The 17908-nt window shown below is 56.7% G+C and overlaps 2 protein-coding genes across 2 annotated transcripts; one reads left to right on the top strand and one right to left on the bottom strand.

The window, feature by feature from the left end:
* Positions 1-15: 15 nt before the first annotated feature.
* LOC136561712 (uncharacterized) lies at positions 16-4135 on the bottom strand. Its single transcript, XM_066558145.1, has 5 exons — positions 3951-4135; positions 3493-3878; positions 2700-2860; positions 2166-2298; positions 16-706 (listed from the first exon to the last, which is right to left on the bottom strand). Exons 1-5 carry the CDS (start codon positions 4102-4104, stop codon positions 500-502), a joined length of 1041 nt encoding a protein of 346 aa, XP_066414242.1. The 5' UTR covers positions 4105-4135; the 3' UTR covers positions 16-499.
* A 177-nt stretch (positions 4136-4312) lies between these two features.
* CCDC71 (coiled-coil domain containing 71) lies at positions 4313-14614 on the top strand. The gene is made up of 2 exons (XM_066558104.1): positions 4313-4404; positions 6814-14614. The coding sequence occupies exon 2, from the start codon at positions 6875-6877 to the stop codon at positions 8045-8047; it is 1173 nt and encodes a 390-aa protein (XP_066414201.1). The 5' UTR covers positions 4313-4404; positions 6814-6874; the 3' UTR covers positions 8048-14614.
* The last annotated feature ends 3294 nt before the right edge of the window (positions 14615-17908 follow it).

Here is a 17908-nt window from a genome sequence, read left to right as displayed (position 1 = left end):
AAACTCACACATAAATGAGCTAAAAAGGTTTGCTTTAAAAACAGACAGAAGTGACAAGGCATCCGCCGAGAACACCACACCACAAATGCCACCTGGGGATGCTGCTGCTAACACTGTACTCATCCTGGCACCTTCTCTGCACCAGCCATCACTGCAGGAGCAGGAAGTGAGGCACAAACACTGCGAGGCTGCCTGCATCAAAGGATGGTGGAAGGGATCTGCCTGGTGACTGCAGAGGGACAGTGAGCCCCAGCCCTTATGCAGAAGTGGGAACCACAGGCAACACTGCCAAAGACTGGAAAACCATTTCCTCCAAAGATCCCATCACACAAGCTCCCAGGATGCTTGTGTTTGCTCATGGAAGGTCCTGATAGGACTGAACACCCACATTGCACATTGGAGAGGTAACAGCTCGAAGCAGGAGCCCATCTGGGACTTTGCATGCAGCAGGAAGCGGGTGGTGTCCCAGTCTGGAGCCACTCAGCCCCATGAGGTGCTATCACTGTCCATCCCACTGCTGGCTTGGGGTGTCCTTCTCCACGCAGGCCAGGTAGCGGTCGTAGTTCTCCTCACACCTCCTCACACAGTGCAGGAAATAGTCCTCATCAGCAATGGCCTCCAGCAGATTGGTTTGCACCAGGCAAATGTTGTACAGTGCTGAGGTGGGCACGATCCTGGGACTGCTGCTGCCCTGCTCTGAGAACACCTGCAGGGAGAGCAGAGCCTAGCAGCAATGCACACACCCCGTGGTGTGCTCTGCCCTCCCCTCAGCCAGGCGCCTCCATGGTGTGTGTCAGAGGCAGAGGGCAGGGTGATCCTATCTCCAATGCAACAGCAGTTGAAATTTCTTGAGATTTCCCCCTCTCCCAGAAATTGCCTTTGACTTTGAGCCAGCATGTCACACATGTGCCTGATGCTCCCTTAAGTAAACAGGCCACACCATGCAGCTGGAAGAAAATGCTCTGTGGAGCAGCTGACTCCAGGCAAACCTCTGCCAACAGCTCTTCCTTTAGCTACCACAGGATGGAACAGGGACTTCACCTTCTGGTCTTCACCATGGCCTGCTTAAAGACACCTGGCAATCTGTTTCACTCCTAGTGCTGCTCTGTCACCATCACTGAAATGGGGACAGCCTTGCAGAGCTGGTGATGCAAGAGGAGGGGAGAATGGCTTTCCACCTACCGATCCTGGCTGCAGGACAGCAAGGTCCCAGCAGTGACGATGAGCCCTGCTGGGAAGATGCTTGGCTGCTGCCCAGACTCCCACAAGGTCTGCTGCTACCATAACTGGATCCTACCTGTGTGATCCAGCCTGGGAGCAGCCCCAGGGCTGGCTGCATCGCTGCCATGAGATTAGCACAGCAGCCTGACTGACCAGCTGTGCAGGCTACCAATGCCAAAGGAGGAACTCCTTGATCACACAAGGATAGCCTGATGCTGAAATGCAGCAAGTGGAGCTGTGTGAGCCACACTCCAGCTGCTGCAGATCTGCATGCCATTGCAGAGGCTCCCCTCAACCAGGCATGGCACAGACCAAAGCCTGGTCCTGACAAGTCTGTCCAGGCAGGAACAATTCCTGCCACTAACTACAAATGTATAAGCTGAGAAAGCTTGTATGGAAGGAAACATCCAATGAGCATCCCACCCCTTTCCATTCCCAGGCTGCCTGCCAAACACTGCAGACAATTCACTGGCTGCCGTGTCCCCCCTGCACCGTCTCCATATGGATGGAAACAGGCAGGGGTTGAGGATCACCCATGGACCTGCAGCTCTTGTTTGAGCATTGACAGCTGTCCAATGGCCAGGCACGGTTCTTTCTGTGTAAACATTCTGTTTCCCAAGTGTGTTCCCCACAAACACTGCCCCTTCCTTCACTCAGGCAGGTGACAAGGCTGGCAGCCCTGATATCATTGCTGCTGCCTCCAGGCACGGGGCTGACTCAGAGGGGAGCAGAGGCAGCCAGCACCCGCTGTGCATTGCTGACAGCTGATCTCACCCTCCCTGTGCATCGCTGCCACCAACACTGGTGGCACATGATGCAGTGACATCAGGGCTATGCCTTAATTCCCCTTTGCAGCCTCATGCAAAGGGGACAAAACATGTCTGACCTTGCCAGGGATACCCCAGTGCAGGCTGCTGGTACCAGAGGGGCCTTCAGCCACCTACCTGGGGGTGAACAATGGTGTCTCCATCGTCCAGCCGGATGTTGTCATCAATGAAGATGTGCTGAATGTCAGGATCATGGGGGTCTATCAACAGGGGCTTCCCACCCCGGGAAGAGAACTGATTTCTGGCCCACCTGAAACAGTAAGTGAAGAAGGAACAGTCAGGGCAGGGAGAGGGTGACAGCTCCCAGGTAATGGCAGACTGTACTGCAGGCCCAGGGCACCCTCTGAGCCAGGGAAGCAGAACAGAGATGTCCTGTCCTGCTGCCCATGCCCTCCTAGGAATGAGGCATTTTGCATCAAGGTGACAAATCAGGGGGCCTTTGGAGAAAAGCAGGAGGTACACCAGGGGATGGGGACCTCCAGAATGGTGTGAGAGTCCTATCAGGCTGCTTACAGGCAAAATGGGGAGTGCCTAAGTGATAGGGACCCCAACAACATAAAGGCTTCAAAACCAGGAGCTATCCCAGAAACGAAGAGAATCACAGGAAAGAAGATAATGCCCAAGCCACTTTCTCAGTGGCCTCTTTCTCACCAGTCAAAGTGGTCTTGGAAGCCTCCAATTCCCTCAAAGGAGCTGAAGTAGTTGTAGAGCTTTCTTTTGTCTTCCCGGGTGGCCAGACGCTCTGCTCCCCGTGTTAGCACCACCTCTTTCTTGCTGCAGCGTATCTGGCCAGGGGTAAGGTCCACAGGGAGCTGCAGGACCACAGAAAATGGGGAAGGAAAAGTTTCCAAAGCAGACAGGTTGTTTCACTGGCACAGACACTAAGCAGCAGGGTGGAGATTCCCCACCACTAACAGTGTGGGAGGATGGTGCTGGGAAGATGACAAGAGGAGGCATGGAATGCATCCAACCAAAAATCATCCCCTCCCCAGGGATGGAAAGGAACGACTTCCCCAGGGATGGAAAGGAATGTCCTCCTAGCTGCACACTGCCCCCATTTCAATCTCTGCTATCTGAAAACACTCCAAGGAATAACTAAAGCATCTTCTAAAGCTCATTCCCAGCACTCCTGCCCAGTGTGCTGCCAGGAGAGGAGAGTGCAGCTGTGATCGGCTCTGGGCCAGGGAGCCCTGCTCTGCTGCAGCAGCTCCTGCTCGGGAGAAGGCATGCTCTGTCCAACACGGGATACCCCAAGAGGAAACCATTCCACATCGGATCTGCACACACATGCTCCCCCACAGCTCACAGCTTCATTCAGAGAACTCGATGCTTTTAAAAGCAGTCTGGCCAAGCAGCTGGAGAGCAGTCTGACGTGGGGGGGGGGCTCCGTGGGACCATCCGGCTGCCCTTCCCCATCACGACGGACCCTCAGGGCGCCACTCACCGCCACGTCCCGCAGGGCAGGGAACTGCGGGTGCTGACCGTCCAGAGCGCTGCTGACGGCCTGCAGGGCGCGGGGCAGGTCGGTGCCGAAGGTCCTGAAGACAACAGCGAAGGCCCTGCCATCCCGGTGCAGCGTGTCCAGGAGGCGGAAGAAGGAGGGCAGAATCAGGTGGTAGCGTTTGCCGGGCTCCCCTGGCACCGACAGGGCGTCGTGCGGCCGGCCCGGCCACTCCAGCAGCCGCAGGTGGCGGGCGTGGAGGTCACGGAAGCGCCGGCCCGGGCCGGCCTCGGTGAAGGCGGGGTCCCGGCCGTGGCGGCTGTAGTAGCTGAGGGCGCCGGGGCACGGGGGGCGCAGGGACGGGCGGTCGCTCACCCACTCCCACTCGCCTGGAAGAGAGGAACGCGCTCAGCCCCTGCACCGCCACACGGGTCCCCCGTACTCCCGGCCCCGGCGCTCACCGGCAGCCCCGGCGCGGCCCCAGGTGACGGTGCTGAGAAAGGTGTTGAGCGCCGCTCGTGGGGCCTGCCCCGTCACCGTGTCCGCCACCACCACCGTGTTGTTCAGGTCCACGTGCAGAACCAGGCGCCGCCGCCGCCCGGCCCCGCCGCTCATCGCCCCGACACCGACCCCGTTACCTGGTGACGGCGCCGCTTCCGCCCGCGCCGCTTCCGCCCGCGGCGCCCCCTGCCGGCCCGGGACGGACCTCGCCGCCGTTGCCGTGGTCACGGCGGGGCCGGGGGCGGAGGGGCGGAGCGCGGGGGCGTGACCGAAAGGGCTCCGTGACTGTGGGCGTGACCGCGGTCCTCGGAAAGGGACAGGAAGCGGAAGCGCCCCCGCTTCCGGTGCCCCGCGGGCGGCCATGTTGGAGCGGCGGGTGCGGCGCAGCGGCGGGCACGGGTCTGGCGGCAGCCGGTAGGTTGGGGCCGGCGGGCCCGGGCCCCACGCCGGCTCCCGGGCGAGGGCGCTGCCGAGCCGCCCGCTGGGGCGGCCTCGGAGCGCTGGAGGCGGAGCCGCGGCGCTGAGGGCCCCGCCCCGGCCCCCGCCCCCCCGGTCCCGGGAGCCGGCGCGGGCCGAGCGCGGGTGCCGCACCCCCTGTCTGCACCAATCACCTCCCGTAGCCCTGCAGGGAGAGGCCGGCCCAGGCGGCCTGCCCGCCCCGGGGTCCCTCCGGCCGGCGGGCCGAGCCGTGGGGAGGGTACAGCGGGAGCGAGGGACGGGCGCTCGGGAAGGGGCATCGTCCGCGCCGAGGGGCGGGCCAGAAGGAGAGGCCGAGCGAGGACCTGGTGGCCCCGTCGAGCCCTCCTTGGGACTGCGCACCGGCCTCCGGCTCCACAGGCTGCCCCAGTCCCGCGTCTCGGCCCTGCCGGCAGCCGCTTCCCCCTGCGGTGCACCGGGAGAGCCCTTTCCATGCTCGGAGAGCCGGGCCTCTAAGCCGATGCTAGCCTCGATCTTCCGGTGCTGTGCTCGCACTGCGCCGGGAGTGCTGTGCTCCCGTAGCCCCCCACAGCAGTGTGTCACGGAAGGGAACCTGCTGTCAGTAGGTCAGACTGTCCCGGGGTACGTCTGCTCGTGGCCGGCTTTCCTCCAATACGGCTGGCACTGCACCAAACAGCACCGAGCAGTTGGATCGTGGAAAGTCCTGTTCCCATGAAATGTCACAGCCAGAACACCCCTTCAGATGTCCCAGCTGCTCCCGGGCTTGCTGCAGCTGAAGATGATCCATTTTGCAGCCTGTTGAGCACATGTTGTTACTTGTGCTTCTTCGTTGGTCTCTGCCTCACCACATCAAAATTACCATTACACCTTCTCTGGCTTTCCTGTGCCTGGCACTGCTTGGTCACTTTGGACGTGGTGACTCACTGCTGGCTGGTGATGCTGGCTGGGGCTCTGTGGGATCACTTCCCTGCCTGCCTCCCCTCCTTCGTGGGAGATCCCCTGCCTGCCTCTGAACAACTGCATTATCCTCCTCCAAATCCCTCTTTGGCCGTGACGTCTGCAGAGCACTTGACTGAGATTAGTCTGTCATGTGGAGGTTCTTACTCCCCCACTGACCTGTGCTTTCCCTTCTGTGGCTGCTCTTGGCTTGTGTCTCTTCCCTGCTTGTGCAGCTGGCGGCAGCACAGGCTCTGCTCCTGTGCTGTGGTGAGACCAGAGTTCTGGGGGGAACATGGAACATGAGCAGTTCCTTGTTCTGGCTGCTCAGGCGCTGACATCTCTGTCACAGCTTTCTTGCCTGTACACTGCCCTCTCCAAAACTATCTCTGGCACCACCTGCATTTCCCTGATCAGGGTTTTTAAATGAATCTTCATTATTATTTTGAGAGATATCAATAAAGCTAAAGATTTTATGTTGGTCTAGCATCCAGCTGTGGAGCTGTGAGGCCACCAGAATCAGAGTTCTCTTGAAGGACTGCCCTTCAAGTCCTGCCTGGACTGCCCTTTAGTGCCTATTTTTTATTGAAAGCAATAATTGATGCTTTTATGCTGGGCAGGCAGCTGCACAGTGCCCTGAGTGTGATCCCAGTGTTGTCCCTCAGGCCTTTGTACACATGGCCCTGGTGATGTGTGTTTCCTTCATACCGCCCTGCTTGAATTTCCTGCTTCCTCCTCACTTGGCAGCAAGTGTCCTTGGATCAACACCAGTTTGCTGTGACAGCAAGTTGTGGACCGTTGTTCAAACAAGAGAACAGCAAGGAGCAGTGCTGCCTTGCCACAGCATTCAGCATCAATGAAGCACAACTGGAACAGCCTCCAGCCCTGCTGCCAGGTCTCCAGGAGGAAGCTGCAGCTTTGGCAGGGAACTCAGAATCAATTTTTGAGCGGCATCAGTTTAGAAGCTGAGAAATTGAAGGTGCTGCTGGGATGCAGTTGAAGTACTTAGGCATTTCTTAGTGTTGAGGTGGCTCAGTGGTGCTGGTTGAGGTGTGTATACAGGGAAAGGGTTCAATGAGGGTTCAGTTTTTCCCAGGGAAAATGAGATCTGGTTATCCAAAGCTGGGGTGGGTCAAACTCAAACTGGAAACGACCTGCAGATTTTGCTGAGTTAATCATTGTAGTCCTTCATCTTGGGGTGGATTGGATGGGATTTCCTGAAATCTTTGTTTAGGTTGGAAGATATTTTTGTGAGAGATGTTTTAGTTTTATTTCAGAGATAAATGAGTGACAGGTTTTTCTTGGTGGTGCTTCTGTGTTGGGTTGAGCCCAGAATCTGACCCAGGGTTTGCGACCAGCCACGCCTGGGCTTAATGGTTTCAGGTCCCATATTAAAAACTTGGATAATTTCAGTTGCTGCAAGCTAACTGTCTTCTTTCTCCTTTTGAGGTGTCAAGGGTTGTTTTTCCAGTAATTTGGACCTTTTTGAAGCACCTGCTTGCCTAATGCCATGAATATTGCAGTGAACAATGAGGAAGAAAAAGCTGTCCATTCCTGGTCAAGAATTTCCTCTGCAGGACAGAAAGTTCTGGAGGAAGCCCTCCGAGTCTTCAACCCGATGTCCAAGGATCTTTCGGACACAGAGACCCAGCTGGTGGCCTTCATCCAAGGCCTGAAGGAGGAGGGCTACCAGCCCACAATTCTGAGGAGTAAGGATGTGTACGGGTACAGCTCGTGCACGGCAGTCACACCGAGTCAGATGGGAGAAAACACACAGCGCAACTGTGCCAGCACCACTGAGCCCACCCAGAGTCCAGCCAGGAACTCAGGGGCAAAAGTGGCCCCTTTGCCCACCAGCATTCCAGTGAGCTCTTTGAAAGTCTCCAAAGGGGATTCCAGAAATCTCCTCTTGAGCTCCTTGAAGCAGACAGGATCTGGCACATCCAAGGCAGCGGCAGTGGGCTTCCCTACAAGCATGTATCCTGACGTGTATCCAGCTATGAGACTGTCAGTGGTTCTGGAAGCCCTGGTGCCACTGAAAACTGCAACGTCCTGTTTGGAGTCCAAGTACACACAGGGACGTCTTGGCATCTCTCCCTCAGACCTTAAACTCCTCAAGACTTCAAGTCCACCAAGGCAGTTTTCTTCAGGCAAGAGCACTAAAATAACCGAAGGCAAGGGGTACAAGCGTTTGGTTAAGAAAGCACCTGATTCTGCCACCCGTGCTTTAAAGCTTCTGAAGGGACCAAAGGGTGGAGTGCTGCAGGAGAGCAATGCCTGCAAAGCCTCCGGAGTTCTCAACGGGAGAGTCGCAGGCAGCTCGTCCCAGGACTGCACCACAGCACCACAGCCCAAGACCTTGAAAATCAAAGATAAGGAAGTTCTGCTGGGAAAAACAGAGTGGAAGGACAGCAGCACTTACCAGGAGGGCACTAGGCAGAAGAAGAGGAGAGCTACAGAGGCAAAAGAAGCACCACAGAGGAAAAAAGCAAATACCATTCCTGTCCGAAAGAAAACTCCAAAGGCTCAGAGCACTTTGAACCTGCTGAAATTCCAGACCATCAAGGTGGGCAACTCTTCCTCTGATGATGAAGTGAGGAGGAGAGCACAGAAGATTCTTAGGGTCAACTTGTCCCCTGTGATCCAAATTCAGCCCTTGTCCCATTCTCATAGTGTCCCCTGAATTTCTTCACTTTGTCACTTTTTTTTGTAAGTAAGTAAATACGAGCCTGGCACCAGAGCACAGAGAGGCTTAGGAGTGACTCTGTGTCTCTGGTGCCAATATGCCCACTAACCTGCAGACAGAGCAGCCCACTCTCATACTGTTCCTGCCTGTCTGCCACTGCTGTGCAGAACTGGCTGCAGAAATCCAAACCCCTGTTTGGGAGTGTGAGACAGTGACTCCGGCCAGCATTGAGCTGAGCAGGCCAGAGAGTTCACTTCTCACCACCCTCCCCTGAACGTGGCAGGCTGTGCTCTTGTGCAGGGGAGAACACAGGACTTTCTCATGACATTGATGCACTGTGATATTGCTCTTTTTCAAGCTGTACATTTACTGGTTTTATTTTGATCAAATTTTATAACTTTATTATCTATATATCTATATATCCATATATGTGCATATGGCCCAGGAACTGTGGGAAGATGCACTTCCTCCATCCCTTTGGGATTGGGTTTGATAGCTTTTGTTCCTCTTTCCCTTCAGCTAGCCTTTTGTTGAAAGGTGCCAGAATTCCTTTATGGTTCATTGTTGTGACAGTCTGTCCTGGGCTCCCTTGAGCAGCTCAGAGGCAGCAGCAGTGTAGCCACTTGTTTGTCTCCAGAATGCCAAACAATCTGGAAAATTATTACCAGCTGGTAGTTTTAATCCTGTTTTCAGTATAACCTCTGCATAACAGTGGGGGAGTGTCACAGGGCTGCAAGTCTGTCTGACATCTTTAGGCACCTCCTCCCTTTGTGGGTAACAGAAGTTTTGAACACATGGTAGGGATTTGCCTCCAAAGAGGATTCCTCCTCAGCACCCAGCATTACTCTGCTCTCCTATACCCCAGGTGCAGCTATGGGTCATGAAGTGTGACTGTTAGAGCCAAAGGGCTGGAATTGTTAGCATGAATTGTGTAGTGTCCTGCCCTCCATGTAACTGCTCTGCTGTTGAAGGGTGTTCCAGGAGCAGATCCCAGGTGCCAGTAGAGAACTGTTGGCTTTGGCTGGAGTTAAACACAACAGAAACACACACTGTGTTTGAATGCTTTAGCTACAAACTGCCAGTCCCAGACTCAGTGGGATACTTGAGCCTGAGTTAAAGCAGAAAAGTGAAAAATTTGGGAGGACATACACCAGTACTTAAACATAGAGAGTCACTTTCTGTGGTTTGTGGGGATGTAGTAGGAGGGGAGATGGGCATCATGTGGTGGGTGACAGCCTTGCTGTGCCATCAGGGATGTTGTGAGAAGGTGTGTGGCAGGTGTGAGAGCTCTGTGTGGAAGGAGGAGTGCAGGCTCTGCCATCCCTAGGAGGCACTGCAGAACCGCTGCACACGGCTGCTGTCACCTCCCTGCACCGGGGGCACACTGTTGGATCGGAGCACAGCTCTGTGCTCTCTGCACTCCACAGGGAAGGATCTACTAATCCCAGGAGAAACACCTCGTTGGAGCAGTTAGTGCTGCTGCTGTCACCTGGAAGGGACAACCTGGTGTCCTGGGGAAAGGAAGAGGCATTGGGCTGGGTATGGGCCTGGCTCTGTATATCGCTGTCTGCTCAGATGTCTGCAGCAGTAGTGTAATCCACTCATTCTCTTACCAGCTCAAAATACCAGTTGTCTGACCTAATAATCTCTGTGGACATTGGCTGAAGGGATGAGCTCCCCAGGGAAGTCCCAGATCCTTATATTTGAGCCCCACCCCCCAAGCACCTGGTTGGATTTCAGTGGTTTATAAAACGGGTCGGTATCTGATCCCCAGCACAGAAAGGATGACTGGTATGGAGAGAAGAGAGGAGGTTCATGATGGGGTGAGAAGGCAGGGAAGTTGAGTGTTCTGAGGTGCATCTGGGTTCTCTTCTCACCCACAAAGAGCAGGGTGGAGGTTCACTTTCACTAAGCAACCTGGTCTAGTGTAAAGTGTCCCTGCCCATGGCAGGTTGGTTGGAACAAGATGATCTTTAAGATCCCTTCCAATCCAAGCCCTTCTGTGATTTTATGATTCCGGGAATGATTGCAAGCCCTGAACCCCACACTTGGGTTCCGAGTTGCTGTCAGAGATCATAACTTGCAGTGTTTGAGACTGACCTGTGAGTGCCACTGCTTGGCTGCCAAGGAGGAGGAAATATTTTCTTCTGCTTCTGTGTTTTAAAATGCCCTGGCAGAGAGTTCCCTGTCCTGACCTGGTGCTGGATGAACAGGGGCTCTCCATCACTGTCAACTGGCCAAAAATTGCTTTGTTCCTTTTGTTCCCACTCCTTCAGACCTTTCTCATTCCCACGCTCTCAAATGCCAGGTCTTGAAGTCCTGCACTGGTGTTTCTCTTTTGGGCTGTTTCCCGAGGAGGGCTCTGAACTCCTGCCTGTGGTATTGCTGTCAGGCTGCTCCGCAGCTTCCCCCGTTCCCAGACCCTTATAAGGGCACTGAGAGCTGTCTTTGGAGTCTCCTTATGCAGCGCAGGCGTCCCAGCTGAGCACTTGGCCTCCGCTGGGAAAAACAATGTGCATCAACAAGGCTGAATCCAGGTCGAAGCCTCTTTTCCTCCAGCCTGAGTGGGAAGCTGAGCACCTGAGGCCAACTTACCAGGGCACATCCCTCCTCATCACTGTGTGTCTTCTCTCAGCTGTACTGCTGCCTGCCTCTTCACTCTTTTCTATCACATCTTGTCTTTCACAGTTTGGGTCTCTGCCAGTCAAGGACTTGACTTGTATTGTTGCTTAACACATCCAGCACAGCATCCAGCCTTTGTGCTGCCGTGCCTTTCCCAGCACTGAGCTGAGTTCTGTGCGTGCTTGGTGGTGACAGTTTGCCCTGTGTCCTTCCAGGCCACCAGCAAAAGGTGTTCTGCTCCACAGGGAGAGACAAGCTTTGGAAACACCTCTGCATCACTGAGACTGCTGCCAGGGAAGTGAGCACTCCATAGCTGTGTGCTCAGGGACTTGCTCATCATCAGTCCCCTCTCTGTCAGCACTCCTGTGCATCTCTAACAGACCACAGGGCCCTGAGCAACAGGGCAGTGCTGAACCTCCGTTCCCTGCCCTCCTGTTGTCTCTTCCTCCTCTTGCAGGTGCTTTGGGAACTTGACTGAAAGGGTTGCAGGTTGTTGTAGAGAGGGGCTTTACAGCCTCTATGCCAATGCCAGCAACTGCTGCCCTGGTACCAGCCAGCACTGGCAGAGAGGGTGCCTCAGTCTGGTGCAAGGTTGGCTCCCCCATCCTTCAGCTCATGCCCAGGTGTGGATGCTCCTGGTGCCCTGGGCATGTAACACTGATGTGCACAAGGCTGCAGAGGGGCTCTGTGTGGATGTTGCTCTCCGCTGTTTAGGGTAGATGAAGGGTTTGATCAAACCAGAGCTACCTAAGACCTGATCTAGCCAGAGGTCTCCTCCACAGGTCCCTTCCATCCTGTGTTATTCTGTGGCAGCTGAGTAACACTTCCAGGGACCTGTGCAACAGTAACTGGCAGGCACAGAGAAAATGCATTGCCCAGAGCGCTGTGGTCTCTGCTGAGCATGTGGTATGCACCTTGTTCAGACCTGTTTCTGTATTAGTCACTTTGAATTCATCCAAGTGCCTAACCTGGTCTGTGTTGTTCTGGGCACTGTGACAGCAGAGAGCTTTGGAGACTCTCTTAGGAATGCTTTTAACGCATGGATTTGTGCCACTGTCACTTCTAGAAACGATTCGGCTAGCGGTCAAAGGGCTGTTCTTCCAACTGATTTTTTGGAAATAATTTCTCCTTTTATTCAGCTGCCAAGAAGCAGTTTATGCTTCCTCTCCACCAGACAAGGTCCTTGAGCTTCCTGCATGCTTCAGATGTCCGTCAGCAAGGTCCGTGGGGAGAGCAGCTTGTCCGGCAGGCAGCTGAAGGGGAAGCTGACATCAGATACCAGTTGAAATCACAATGTTAATTGGTAGAAATGTTCTGAAGCTCATGTCCACTGTGATCAGATTTCACCATCTGCCACTGCTTATGGTTGTAGAAGTTTCTCCTCAGCCTCTTCCCTGCAAGCCATGTAGCGTATTGCTGCTGCTGCTTCTAAACTATTTGCATCCCCCATGAGCCAGCTGCTGTAGCAATCCTTGTACAGAATTTCTTAAGCACATTTTTTTGCAAAAAAAGAAGGGATTATTTTGTTACTCCTGCTTGGCAGCCCACAAGTGGTATTTCAGTGTGTGGAGGAGGTGTGCTCCCTGGAGAGCTCACCCCACTGGGCAGCTCTCAGACCAGTTCATACTACCAGGGCTGGGGTTTGTGGGCTGAGATCCCCCCTGTGTCTGGTGCTTCCTTGCATGGAGTTCAGCCAATTGCCAGCTAAGAACATGCCAGGGCAGTTGGCAGCAGCACCACACAGATGGGTGATGCTGCACATGTGGCTCCATGGTCCTGCTCCACAGCTGCCCTTGGTTTGTGTCCTGTCCTCCAGGCCCCCAGTACACCAGGAGCATTTCTCACCCCAGCTCCAGCTGTGGCAAGAGGGGCTGGGAGGCTCTGAGTTTTGGAATTGAGCACAGAGTTTGTGCCCTTTAAATTGTGACTTGTGCCGTGTTCATGGCCACAACTTGCCAGCATGTGGGGGGTTCAGCCAGCCCAGCAGTTCTTCCCCTTTGGATCCAAGTTCCCTGCCCTGTCTAGAAGCTGGGCCTTTGGCCATGGCCCAAGGGATCCCTGGGTATGGAGAACAGGTTTGTCTCTCAGCTCCAGCTGGGCAGTGTGACTCGAGCTGGGCAGCTTCCCAGGCAGGAAGGCAGATTTTGGTGGGAGGATCCTTTTTTTGTCTGTGGTTGAGAGGGTTGGTGCTGAGCTGTGGAGCATCAGCTGCTCAGCCAGGCTGGTTGGTTTTTGTGGAAGTGACAGTTTCTTTTTCAGTCTTCAAAAGGGCACTGTCCTCTTTGCTCCTGTGCTCAGATGGGGATGGCCTTGCAGGAGCTGAGGTGGCCCATGGAGAAGATAGCAGTTTTGGGATATCTGGCACCTTCCTGACAATGCTGCAGCCCTCAGCTTTGCCAGCTGGGTGGGCTGGCACAACCTGTGGAGAGCACAGCAGGGCAGGATGCTCGTGAGCCCTCGCATTCTGGACTCTGCTAGAGAGCACCATGCTAGGGTTTCCCTCTCCTTGCAGCCTGTTCTGCCTGGAGCTGGGTGCTGTTAGGAAGGTGCCAGGTGCCTTGGAGGAATCTTGTCCCAGAAGACATGAGAGGCTAGCCTTAGTCACCAGGTCATCCCTGAGTGTGGAATGAAGCTTGTCTGTAGTTGTGACACTGCTGGAACTTGCAGGTTGACCAGCAGCTGCCTCCAAAGCCATGGTGCTGAGGCCAGACCCCTCCCTTTGCTTAGGAGCACTAAGGAAGGCTGGTGAAAGCGAGAAGCTGGGAGGAGGGAAAGCTAAAGATGCCAGCAGCACCTGGACAGCCAGCAGCCTGCTGCTTCTGTGTCTGCTGCAGGAGATGTGCAAACAGAGGAGCCAAGGCTGTGGCTTTCCACATCACTGTCTTCCCTCCATCCCTGCCTGGCCACAGAGCTTCCCCTACCCTGCCTGGCAGCAGTACATGGACACTGGTGCTGCAGGTGAGTGGGAGTCCTTTTGGAGCAGGCACCCCCCCAACCCTTCATTCCCATCCTTCATCAATCTCACAATCTGGCACTGCTGACGTGGCCTCCAAAATACCTTCCCCAGAGAGTCCCTTAAAGGCCTTATTATCGTCTGGGACTCTCTCCTTATTGTCTTAATTAGCCCTTTCCATTCCTGTGTTCCTGTGGCTACAGGCAGCCCCTGTGAGTGTCTGGTGATTCCCACAGACACAGGCACATGGTGCTGTTTGAAAAGAGAAGGTGCTGCAAAGCTACCCCCAGAAATGCCTCCCCTCCTGCCCCTGCTCCACCGCCCTGCCCAGGCTGGGATTGGGAGTGAACGAGTGTCAGTGTTTGTTCATGGCGGGGAAGGCACCGTGTGATGCCCTCTCGCCTCCTGGGTTCTGGTGCAGCACTCCTGAGCTGAGGAGGAGCATTTCCTGAGCAGAGGCATGGCAGCTGCTCTGAGTGACACAGGGGCTCTGGGTGGGCACTGCCCAGCCACTCTCTGCCAACCAGCATCTCTGTGAGAGCCGTCTCCATGCAGCTGCACCGACCTGCTCCGGCTGAGAGCAGCGGCACGGGCTCTGCTGTGGCATTCCTTGGTGTTGGGACATCCCGAGCAATGGCCGGGGAACAGCAACTGCAACCCGCAGGAGGGCGAGTAACAAACTTTGTATCATGATTTTACAAATGACCATCTTGTTCTTGAGTGAACTTTTTACTGTTTCATTTGTTTGTGTAGAATGTTTCTGAAGTTCTAATAATATTTAATGTTAATATGAAGCTGGGCTGTTCCACACTCAATGTTGTATATTTTGGAATGGCATTGCTTAGTGAAAAGACAGCGTTAGTATTATTTCACTCTTTGGAAGGGAATGGGACAAAAAACAAACTGTCTTTTTTCTTAAATGAAGTGAACTTTTTGTTATGAAGTCCTAGCAGGTGTCCAGCCCTTCAGTAAAATGGTGCTCAGAACCACCCAATGTGTCCAGCGTTTCTTTGGGCTATGACAGACAGCTCCTCCCTGGGCTTCTGCTCCCAGCCCTGTGTCAGCTCCATGGAATGGTGTCTCCCGTGTGCCCAGCTGCTGCATGGGGCACGCTCAGCTGCAGACCACACCCCCAGCTCTTCTCCCCAGATCTCCCAGGGAAGTTTGGCGTTACTCAAACTCCATTAAGGATTGCCTGGTTTGGGGTGGGAAATACCCCGGATGTATGTCACTGGTGCCGAACTGGGATAAATCCACATTCCTGGTTAGTTCCTAGAAACATGCAGGGTGGCACTGTGCTCGCAGGTTCTCTGCCAGCCCCAGCCTGCCTGCCCACCCTCTGCCTTCTCTCTGGATCTGCCCACTCCGCAGCCAGGACCCTCTGCCCGGCTAATTCAACAGAAGCACCATTGTTCCACGGTTTGCGATCTGGATCCAGTTTGTGCTGCAGGGCTGTCAGTGCACTGACCCAGCACTAATGCTGGTGGGACCGTGGCCCTGGGCAGACAGCAGCTCCGGTGCCGTGCTGGAGCTCATTCCTCGAGAAGGGAAGTGGTTAAGTAATTCTCTGCTCATTAAGGATGTTCGGGAAAGTGCTGGCTGCCTGCTGCGTGCACGGAAGTCGGTCCAAGCAGGGCTGGCCAGGCGTGAGAGGCTGCCCCTGGAGCCCAGGGGCTCTGCCGAGGATGGGGGGGCGGGGGGGGGGGGTCTCTGTGCTGCTGCAAGAGTGCCCTGATCACTGCTGAAAGGTGCTGGGGCAGCGAGGCTGTGGGCACCCGAGGAAGCGGGGGATGCTCGGCAGCGTTCAGACGCCGGTGATGGAGGACAGAGCTGCTGGCAGATCTCTGCCAGTGGAGCTGCCCCCGGACAGGCCGTGTCCCCGGGCAGACCCGGGCCACCCCCACGCGTTCGGCTCTGGGGCAGAGGAAGGGATTGCAGCTTGCCATGGGAAGTCAGAGCAGCCTTCAAGGAGGTGCCTGGATATGGACTGAGATGCCTCTCTCATCCCTCACATCCCGCTGAGAATCCTTCCCTCCCACTTTTACTTCGCTTTTCAAGGCCAGAGATCCTGTTACAGTTGCCTTTATCAGGCCTCTTTGGATCTCCTCAGAGCAGCCCGTGACATAGACACGCTGGCCAGCTCTAATAGCTCTTTGTCAGCTCATCTCCTGCCAGTCTCCCAGCTCACAAGGTGGTAATGGTGCCTGACCACCAGCCTGCCCTGCTGGACCTTCCTCCAGCCTTCCAAGTGCCTTGCATGGCTATAGGGAGCTGGTAGTGCACTGTGCACAGCATCTCTTGTCCTGCTGAGGTGCCTGGCTGTCTCAGGGTGTCCCTGGGGGCATGGGTTTTGCCATCCCTATGGCTGAGAGCTGCTTCTTTGTCTGCCCATGACCTTGCTTGGCGGCAGGTGGCCAGAGCGTGGCCTTGGCGTGGAGAGCACACGGCTCCTCTTCCTTCCTTTGCCCTCGGCCTTGGCTAATAAAAGGCACTATCCATCCCTGCGTGACAGTGAGGGCTCTGTGGCACCCGGCCCTGGTGCACAGCCGTGCTCCCTGCAGGGCTCCAGGGCTGCCGGCTCAGCACCCAGTCCAGCGGATCCCACGCAGCACCGACCAGCACAGGGTGAGTGGGGGATGGCAGTGCCAGCACTGGGTGTGAGCAGGATCCATTTGGCATGGCTACCGGGGCAGTGCAGTGCAGGGCTTGTGGTACCGCTGCTAGAGACGCGCCCTGCAGAGGCACAGACGGGCCCGTGCAGTGCGGGGCGAGTCCCAGCCAGGCTGCCTGTCTCAGCAGCCCCACGTGCTGCACAACCGGGCACAGCAGCCCTGCGGGAATGCTCTCCCGGCCAGCCTAGGCACAGGACACTGCTGTGTCACACGTGGGCCACCGCCAGCGTGTACCTTCCTCTGCCTCACCTTGGCTAAAGCTCGGTGCGGGCAGGTCCCTCCCCTCGCCTGGCACGGCTGCCGGAGGAGGAGACAGGCACCGGCCGCCCTCCTCCAGGAACAGCAGCTGAGCCTAGCCCGAGCCCAGCGGGCCTCCGACTCCGCAGCCCACCCGGGCCACCAGCCACCTGCCCAGCGCCCCAGGCTCCCACGGGCACAGGTAGGAGCCGGTGCGCCGTAGGGGAGATCCTGGGCACGGCACAACTCTGGGGCATGGCACAGCCCTTGGCACTCGGCACAGCCCATGGCACGGGCTGGGTGCTGGCAACTGGCGTGAGGCAGCACTCAAGGAAGGAGCTGTGGGGTCCCTTGGCAGTGACAGGTTGGGTACCCCCACCCTTGCCATGCGGTTCCTGTGGCTGACGTGAGCCGGACTTTGCCCAGGGAGCTGTAGCAGTGGGGAGGGACAGGTACCTTGGGAGGGAGGGGACGTTCCCATCCGGCAGCATCGCTGCCGTGCCCGGGTGAGTTCCTGGTAGAGCAGATGCCCTGCACGGCTCCACCCTACAGCGTAGCCGTGCAGGTGCTTTCGCTATGGGCCATCCCCACCTGAGGCGAAGGATGATGCGGTGACCCCTGTGTGGCTGCACCCGCCGGTTCCTGGAGCATCAGGCACCCACCCATCCCACCATGCTGCCCCCATGCCTCACTGCCCGCGGCGGCCGGCACGTTCCTGCCGCGCCGTGCAGGGAGCCCAGGGAACGCGGTGCCTCTGGCTCGCCAGCCCACGAGGCGCCCTTTTGTTCGCCGGCGGGGCCCACCGTGCCGCCTGGGGGCCGGGGCGTGCCCGGGCTGCCGACGCCTGGCCGGCCTGGCCTCCGCGGGCGGGCGGGCGGCGGGGGCCTCCAGGCAGAAGGAATCGGCAGTGACATTCCCGTAGCCTGGAGACCGCCGTCCCTTTCAGCGGGCAGCCCATTTGAATAAGAATCGTGCACGGGGAAGGGGGGCCACCAGCCGCCATCCCATCGCTGCCCTTGCCCCGGCTCATTTCTGCGCGCCCAGCCCGGGGGCAGCGGGTCCCACGCCGCCCTCGACCCTGGCCTTGGTCCCGCCGGACGCCGCAGGACGCCAGGTACAGGGGGTTCGGGGGCTCGGGGACCCTCGTGCCAGCACGTGGCTCTGCACCACCTTGCCTATCGCCCTGGCATGGCTTCGAGCGGGGCGGGTGCCAGAACGGAGCCGCGGCTCCCCCCATCGCCCCGAGCCCCCTTGCCCTGGGCTGGCTCCGTGCGGGGGACAGGAGAGATGTGTTTGGGCAGAGCCGAGACCCGGCTTTGATCCAGCACTTGTGAGGCTGAGAGCGGGAAGTACCGGGAGAGAAGGAAACACAAA

The sequence above is a fragment of the Molothrus aeneus genome, chromosome 12, assembly GCF_037042795.1.
Source record: "Molothrus aeneus isolate 106 chromosome 12, BPBGC_Maene_1.0, whole genome shotgun sequence".
Lineage (NCBI taxonomy): Eukaryota > Metazoa > Chordata > Aves > Passeriformes > Icteridae > Molothrus > Molothrus aeneus.
This window is presented reverse-complemented; position numbering and strand designations above follow the sequence as displayed.

Bases quoted from the DNA above. Each gene is read 5' to 3' on its own strand.
- LOC136561712 (XM_066558145.1), bottom strand. From the start codon at position 4,104: ATGAGCGGCGGGGCCGGGCGGCGGCGGCGCCTGGTTCTGCACGTGGAC. The intron at 2,861-3,492 runs GTGAGTGGCGCC...GTGGTCCTGCAG, and splicing joins CTGCCCTGCGGGACGTGGCG to CTCCCTGTGGACCTTACCCC. The intron at 2,299-2,699 runs GTGAGAAAGAGG...TTACTGTTTCAG, and splicing joins TTCCAAGACCACTTTGACTG to GTGGGCCAGAAATCAGTTCT.
- CCDC71 (XM_066558104.1), top strand. From the start codon at position 6,875: ATGAATATTGCAGTGAACAATGAGGAAGAAAAAGCTGTCCATTCCTGG.